At 48.1% G+C, this 8,825-nt stretch overlaps 1 protein-coding gene across 1 annotated transcript in view; it reads right to left on the bottom strand.

Moving 5' to 3' along the window:
* LOC311226004 (uncharacterized protein) overlaps window positions 1–8,825 on the bottom strand; it is a gene marked incomplete at its 5' end in the record, with an annotated part of 182,027 nt that overhangs the window by 102,572 nt on the left and 70,630 nt on the right. Inside the window, one exon of the mRNA XM_084311386.1 lies at window positions 3,439–3,502. Within this exon, the coding sequence (XP_084167512.1) occupies window positions 3,439–3,502 (64 nt within the window). The remainder of the gene's footprint in view (window positions 1–3,438; window positions 3,503–8,825) is intronic.

The raw sequence follows: 8,825 nt of genomic DNA, 5'->3' as shown, positions 1-8,825 counted from the left end.
TGCTTGGGAGGGTTCTGTTTCATTGGAACTGGGGACATAGTTTATTTTTCTTTATAGTTGTACTCGATACTTATGGACTCCTTTACTATGGAGTGGAACCCAAAATGGTCCATGGGTCTTCTGCACGTGGCTCCCCACATGACAACCATAGTGATCTGGTTGTGATATGTTCCTGAATTCCACAACAAGAAAAAATATCAATCACTTATTTGGGTCCCTGACTTTAAGAGAAACCAAGAGCCAAACCATTCACCTAGACAGGATGAATATATTAACATCCTAATTCATGAGCTCCTCCCCCAAGGATGGCACGACTTAGGGAGAAGGTCAACATTTTCAAGTTAAGCCTGTGATTGCGGTGTCATTATGACATGATTATTCAACATGCCTCCACAGAGGGAGTTGAACATCCCCACAGACTGCTATCTTCCATTTGCCCACTAGATGGAGACTGAAGCGTATACATCCGTATATACAGCAAGCACAGCCTCTATCAGAACTCTACAACAGTGCCGTCATGAACTCCAGGATGAATTCTCCACTTGCACAAATTGAAAGTAGGCACTTCCGGCTGACTTCCGGTTGCCAATAGTACTTCCTGTCCCATCCAAATACATTGGTTTTAGCTACTTTTCTCCCCTTATTTAAACAACTTTGTCGGCACAGAGAGGCAATGAAACGTTTGTATTATTATAGTATAGAATGTATTTAATAAGCAAACGTTTGTCAGCAGGGGTTTTGGGCTGTATTTCATGTAAAAACGTTTACCGTTAGTTTCCTTGCTCAGCCAGCATTAGCCTTCATTAGCTAACAGAAGCTAGTGGTTAAACAGGCCGGATTAGCTTTGAGCTAACTATCTTTCCCGACCCATGTATTCATTCCATTCTAAACATAACGTTAGTTTACAAAACATGACCTGTCTATATAACGTTGAGGAACAAATTATAAGTGTGTGGGTGTGTGTTTTGGTGAACATTGGACTGCAAACAGAAAATGCATCACAGTTAGACAGTAGCTACTGTTAGCTGCCCTCCGGATTAGCTTTGAGCTAACTATCTTTCCCGACCCATGTATTCATTCCATTCTAAACATAACGTTAGTTTACAAAACATGACCTGTCTATATAACGTTGAGGAACAAATTATAAGTGTGTGGGTGTGTGTTTTGGTGAACATTGGACTGCAAACAGAAAATGCATCACAGTTAGACAGTAGCTACTGTTAGCTGCCCTCCGGATTAGCTTTGAGCTAACTATCTTTCCCGACCCATGTATTCATTCCATTCTAAACATAACGTTAGTTTACAAAACATGACCTGTCTATATAACGTTGAGGAACAAATTATAAGTGTGTGGGTGTGTGTTTTGGTGAACATTGGACTGCAAACAGAAAATGCATCACAGTTAGACAGTAGCTACTGTTAGCTGCCCTCCGGATTAGCTTTGAGCTAACTATCTTTCCCGACCCATGTATTCATTCCATTCTAAACATAACGTCAGTTTACAAAACATGACCTGTCTATATAACGTTGAGGAACGTTATCTCCCGGGACGAGTAGCCACGTTAGCTAGCCAACAACCAGCCAGGCAGCGCCGTTATCTCCCGGGACGAGTAGCCACGTTAGTTAGCCAGCAACCAGTCAACCTAACGTTAGCTGGCTCCAGCAGATCGACAAGCTGCTGGAGCCAATCTAACGTTAGCTGGCTCCAGCAGATCGACAAGCTGCTGGAGCCAGCTAACGTTAGCTTGCTGAGGCTATTAGCACATCGACAAGCTGCTGGAGCTCCCAATGCTGGTTGAAGTGGAGCTAGGTAGCCAGCAGGCTAAATGCTCCCGACGACATCGACAAGCTGCTGGAGCCAGCTAACGTTAGGTTGATGGTTGCTGGCTAACTAACGTGGCTACTCGTCCCGGGAGATAACGGCGCTGCCTGGCTGGTTGTTGGCTAACTAACGTGGCTACTCGTCCCGGGAGATAACGTTCCTCAACGTTATATAGACAGGTCATGTTTTGTAAACTGACGTTATGTTTAGAATGGAATGAATACATGGGTCGGGAAAGATAGTTAGCTCAAAGCTAATCCGGAGGGCAGCTAACAGTAGCTACTGTCTAACTGTGATGCATTTTCTGTTTGCAGTCCAATGTTCACAAAAACACACACCCACACACTTATAATTTGTTCCTCAACGTTATATAGACAGGTCATGTTTTGTAAACTAACGTTATGTTTAGAATGGAATGAATACATGGGTCGGGAAAGATAGTTAGCTCAAAGCTAATCCGGAGGGCAGCTAACAGTACTGTCTAACTGTGATGCATTTTCTGTTTGCAGTCCAATGTTCACCAAAACACACACCCACACACTTATAATTTGTTCCTCAACGTTATATAGACAGGTCATGTTTTGTAAACTGACGTTATGTTTAGAATGGAATGAATACATGGGTCGGGAAAGATAGTTAGCTCAAAGCTAATCCGGAGGGCAGCTAACAGTAGCTACTGTCTAACTGTGATGCATTTTCTGTTTGCAGTCCAATGTTCACCAAAACACACACCCACACACTTATAATTTGTTCCTCAACGTTATATAGACAGGTCATGTTTTGTAAACTAACGTTATGTTTAGAATGGAATGAATACATGGGTCGGGAAAGATAGTTAGCTCAAAGCTAATCCGGAGGGCAGCTAACAGTAGCTACTGTCTAACTGTGATGCATTTTCTGTTTGCAGTCCAATGTTCACCAAAACACACACCCACACACTTATAATTTGTTCCTCAACGTTATATAGACAGGTCATGTTTTGTAAACTAACGTTATGTTTAGAATGGAATGAATACATGGGTCGGGAAAGATAGTTAGCTCAAAGCTAATCCGGCCTGTTTAACCACTAGCTTCTGTTAGCTAATGAAGGCTAATGCTGGCTGAGCAAGGAAACTAACAGTAAACGTTTTTACATGAAATACAGCCCAAAAACCCTGCTGACAAACGTTTGCTTATTAAATACATTCTATACTATAATAATACAAACGTTTCATTGCCTCTCGGTGCCGACAAAGTTGTTTAAATAAGGGGAGAAAAGTAGCTAAAACCAATGTATTTGGATGGGACAGGAAGTACTATTGGCAACCGGAAGTCAGCCGGAAGTGCCTACTTTCAATTTGTGCAAGTGGAGAATAGGTTGTGTATCAGTAGTATTTGAAAAGTGGGACTCATACTGGCTTTAAAAAAACATAAAATATCAATCATTCCTTTAATTTTTTAAACAGCAGCGTGGAGTCTGAAAAACATATATCATATCTTCTTTTATCAATCCACATTTTGATTTGACCTTCCATTTTAATCATGGAAATGGTTCAATTGGCCATTCAAAAAGGTCATGATCCAATTCGATTTTTCCAGCACTCGTTATTTCAGAGTATTTTTGCAGGGAAACTCACCGATATCTTCCTTCCTGGTGGTTACTGGTGGCTGCTGAATTGGCCGAGAAGATGGGGGTGTCGTCTGCAGAAAAACAGGCGTGCGAGATGTTAGAAAACACTTTCTCTTCAAATCTGCCCTCAAGGAATTGAGTACAACCTGTAGACGCAACCTATAACCAAGTAGGGCTTGTTAATCTGTAGACACAACCTATAGCCAAGTAGATCTAGTTAATCTGTAGACACAATCTATAGCCAAGTAGAGCTTAATGTTGTCAGCATTGTGTTACCATTCAACTGTGCTTATGTTTTTTGGATGTCTGCGCAACAGTAGCGGCTGGTGCCGCTGGTGCCTTGTGGGTCGCAGTTCACGTTAGGAGGTCGAGTTGAAAATGTAATGCTCTGAGATGCTCTGGAGCAATCTCTCTCTCTGTCTCTCGGATCAATCAAATCAAATAATTAACACATGTATGTTGTCATTTTAAACAACTCACCATTCATTCATTATGCATCAGCAGCAGCTAAATTAATGTTATAGTTCACAACACAGCAGCGCGCTTTGAATCACTAGCCTATTATCGTCTCAGCAAGCACAGTCAATACTTTTTTCCGTAGCCGCATTTTGCGGAGACAGCTGTGTATAGTGAGAGAGAGAGAGAGCGAGAGAGAGAGAGAGAGAGAGAGAGAGAGAGAGAGAGAGACTCACTGTTTAGTTGAAACGTCCAGGGCAGGAGGGCTTGATAAAGTGTATAATCCACTGTTGATGTATTCCAGACCACTGTCCACTGTGTCCAGACTGCATCCGCCATATAGCTTGTTAGCCAAGTGTTAGCTTGTTAGCAGTTAGCACCACACAACACAAGTACATTTCTTTGTCCATTTCCGCGTCGAACAGACTGCAAACTACCTGGCGTTCTATCGCCATGCTCTAAGACAAACTCTAACCTTAACCAACTTTGAAAGAGTGCCTAAGCTTAACCGTCTAAAGAACTTGCAGTCACGCTCTAAGACAAACAGCTGCATCTCACAACAACACAACTATCTCTCTACCACCAACCTAGGAATAAGCTAGAATTGGAACATTAGAAATTGGATTCGGCCAATCAGAGATTGTCTCCGCGAAATTCTGCTACGGAAAAAAATACTGGCGTCGGCCAATCAGAGAGCGTCTCCGCGAAATGCGGCTACAGAAATTCTTGACGCTGCTGCCTAGACCGCTTCAAATCGCGCCCGGATTCCAACATAATAGTCATATTTCAACGCACAGCACGTTACGCACTGATTGGCTGCGACGGATACAGCGATCAAACCGTGACGCGCACTCAGAGCGCTATCGCGTCTAGCCCGGGCCGAGAAATACAAAAAAAAAGAAGAAGAAAAAAAAGTGAGTCACTTCCTGTTCAAGAAAACGAGTATTTTTTATTTTATATAATAACGTTATATTGTGCATTGGAAACACAAACATACTTAAAATGAGTAAATATTATTAATTTTAAACATGTTTATATTATTTATAGGGCTATAAAACAAAAAACTAAAACATTATTTTTCTTGTTCTCTCATATAACCAGGGCAGGGCCTGAGGGGGGGCGGCGCCCGAGCGCCCCTAGTGGCGAGCCGCCACTGCTGCGCAACCAAAGCTCACAATCATTACCGGACGCAGCAGGAGAGGGGCTGCACGGTCATCCAGCATTACACCAGGAGGGGCTGCACGGTCATCCAGCATTACACCAGGAGGGGCTGCACGGTCATCCAGCATTACACCAGGAGAGGGGGGGCTGCACGGTCATCCAGCATTACACCAGGAGGGGCTGCACGGTCATCCAGCATTACACCAGGAGAGGGGGGGCTGCACGGTCATCCAGCATTACACCAGGAGGGGCTGCACGGTCATCCAGCATTACACCAGGAGAGGGGGGGCTGCACGGTCATCCAGCATTACACCAGGAGAGGAGGGGCTGCACGGTCATCCAGCATTACACCAGGAGAGGGGGGGCTGCACGGTCATCCAGCATTACACCAGGAGAGGGGGGGCTGCACGGTCATCCAGCATTACACCAGGAGAGGGGGGGCTGCACGGTCATCCAGCATTACACCAGGAGAGGGGGGGCTGCACGGTCATCCAGCATTACACCAGGAGAGGGGGGGCTGCACGGTCATCCAGCATTACACCAGGAGGGGGGCTGGCTGCACGGTCATCCAGCATTACACCAGGAGAGGGGGGGCTGCATGGTCATCCAGCATTACACCAGGAGAGGGGGGGGCTGCACGGTCATCCAGCATTACACCAGGAGAGGAGGGGCTGCACGGTCATCCAGCATTACACCAGGAGAGGGGGGGCTGCACAGTCATCCAGCATTACACCAGGAGAGGGGGGGCTGCACAGTCATCCAGCATTACACCAGGAGAGGGGGGGCTGCACAGTCATCCAGCATTACACCAGGAGAGGGGGGGCTGCACGGTCATCCAGCATTACACCAGGAGGGGGGGGGGCTGCACGGTCATCCAGCATTACACCAGGAGAGGGGGGGCTGCACGGTCATCCAGCATTACACCAGGAGAGGAGGGGGCTGCACGGTCATCCAGCATTACACCAGGAGAGGGGGGGCTGCACGGTCATCCAGCATTACACCAGGAGAGGGGGGGCTGCACGGTCATCCAGCATTACACCAGGAGAGGGGGGGCTGCACGGTCATCCAGCATTACACCAGGAGGGGGGCTGCACGGTCATCCAGCATTACACCAGGAGAGGGGCTGCACGGTCATCCAGCATTACACCAGGAGAGGGGGGGCTGCACGCCGTAGGGCTGACCTTCGAAGCTTTTTTTGGCAATCGAAGCTTCGGGGCCGAGCTTCGATTTTAATTCGAAGCTTCGATTAAAAAAAAAAAAAAAAAAAAACGTTTTTATTTTGTTTATTTATTTTTTTATCTTATGTTGTGGGACTTGTACAGCACTTGGTAAACTTTGTTGTTTTTAAATGTGCTCTATAAATAAAGTGGATTGTTCACACACACACACACACACAAATCGAAGTAAAAAATACAAATAAAAAATGAAAATCGAAAAGCGAGAGACTAAACCTGTTGTTGTTAGCTTACATGCTAACGTGAATGGGATCGACCATAGCATTGCGGCTAGGCTAGCTACCATAGCAGTATAGCTCTAGTTGAATGGATAAACGTTATTTAACATTGCAGAATGGGTACAATACAATACGGCTCAATACAAACAGTTGTTAAGGGGGGGGTGCAGAGTCATCAACACAATGTACCACCAAGAGTGGAGAGTTTATGTCTCAAAAAGCGAGAGACCCAATGCTCTTGTTGTTGTTAGCTTATATGCTAACGTGAATGGAATCGACCATAGCATTGCGGCTAGGCTAGCTACCATAGCAGTACAGCAGCTAGTTGAATGGATAAACGTTATTTAACATTGCAGAATGGGTACAATACAATACGGCTCAATACAAACAGTTGTTAAGGGGGGGTGCAGAGTCATCAACACAATGTACCACCAAGAGCAGAGAGTTTATGTCTCTCAAAAAGCGAGAGACTAAACCTACAGTAAAGCTCTTGTTGTTAGCTTACATGCTAACGTGAATGTGATCGGCCATAGCATTGCGGCTAGGCTAGCTACCATAGCAGTACAGCAGCTAGTTGAATGGATACACGTTATTTCGATGGCACAAGCTTCGAACAGAAAAAAAAATCGAAGTTAAAAAAATAAAACTTTTATTTATTTTAAATTTTTTTTAAACTTCGATTTCTTTTAAAATGTTCGAAGCTTGTGCCATCGAACGAAGCTTCGAAGTATTTAAGACAGCCCTTCTGCACGGTCATCCAGCATTACACCAGGAGAGGGGGGGCTGCACGGTCATCCAGCATTACACCAGGAGGGGGGGGGCTGCACGGTCATCCAGCATTACACCAGGAGAGGGGGGGCTGCACGGTCATCCAGCATTACACCAGGAGAGGGGGGGCTGCACGGTCATCCAGCATTACACCAGGAGAGGGGGGGCTGCACGGTCATCCAGCATTACACCAGGAGGGGGGGGGCTGCACGGTCATCCAGCATTACACCAGGAGGGGGGCTGGCTGCACGGTCATCCAGCATTACACCAGGAGAGGGGGGGCTGCACGGTCATCCAGCATTACACCAGGAGAGGAGGGGCTGTACGGTCATCCAGCATTACACCAGGAGAGGGGGGGCTGCACGGTCATCCAGCATTACACCAGGAGAGGGGGGGCTGCACGGGCATCCAGCATTACACCAGGAGAGGGGGGGCTGCACGGTCATCCAGCATTACACCAGGAGAGTGGGGTGGCTGCACGGTCATCCAGCATTACACCGGGAGAGGGGGGGGGGGCTGCACGGTCATCCAGCATTACACCAGGAGAGGGGGGGCTGCACGGTCATCCAGCATTACACCAGGAGGGGGGGGGCTGCACGGTCATCCAGCATTACACCAGGAGAGGGGGGGCTGCACGGTCATCCAGCATTACACCAGGAGAGGGGGGGCTGCACGGTCATCCAGCATTACACCAGGAGAGGGGGGGCTGCACGGTCATCCAGCATTACACCAGGAGAGGGGGGGCTGCACGGTCATCCAGCATTACACCAGGAGAGGGGGGGCTGCACGGTCATCCAGCATTACACCAGGAGGGGAGGGGCTGCACGGTCATCCAGCATTACACCAGGAGAGGGGGGGCTGCACGGTCATCCAGCATTACACCAGGAGAGGGGGGGCTGCACGGTCATCCAGCATTACACCAGGAGGGGGGGGGCTGCATGGTCATCCAGCATTACACCAGGAGAGGGGGGGCTGCACGGTCATCCAGCATTACACCAGGAGGGGGGGGGCTGCATGGTCATCCAGCATTACACCAGGAGGGGGGGGGGCTGCATGGTCATCCAGCATTACACCAGGAGGGGGGGGGGCTGCATGGTCATCCAGCATTACACCAGGAGAGGGGGGGCTGCACGGTCATCCAGCATTACACCAGGAGAGGGGGGGCTGCATGGTCATCCAGCATTACACCAGGAGAGGGGGGGCTGCACGGTCATCCAGCATTACACCAGGAGAGGAGGGGGCTGCACGGTCATCCAGCATTACACCAGGAGAGGGGGGGCTGCACGGTCATCCAGCATTACACCAGGAGAGGGGGGGCTGCACGGTCATCCAGCATTACACCAGGAAAGGGGGGGCTGCATGGTCATCCAGCATTACACCAGGAGGGGGGGGGCTGCACGGTCATCCAGCATTACACCAGGAGAGGGGGGGCTGCACGGTCATCCAGCATTACACCAGGAGAGGGGGGGCTGCACGGTCATCCAGCATTACACCAGGAGAGGGGGGGCTGCACGGTCATCCAGCATTACACCAGGAGGGGGGCTGGCTGCATGGTC

Source organism: Notolepis coatsorum, assembly GCF_963971535.1.
Source record: "Notolepis coatsorum genome assembly, chromosome: 3".
Lineage (NCBI taxonomy): Eukaryota > Metazoa > Chordata > Actinopteri > Aulopiformes > Paralepididae > Notolepis > Notolepis coatsorum.
The sequence above is the reverse complement of the archived record's forward strand: the minus strand, read 5'-3'. Positions and strand labels throughout refer to the sequence as shown.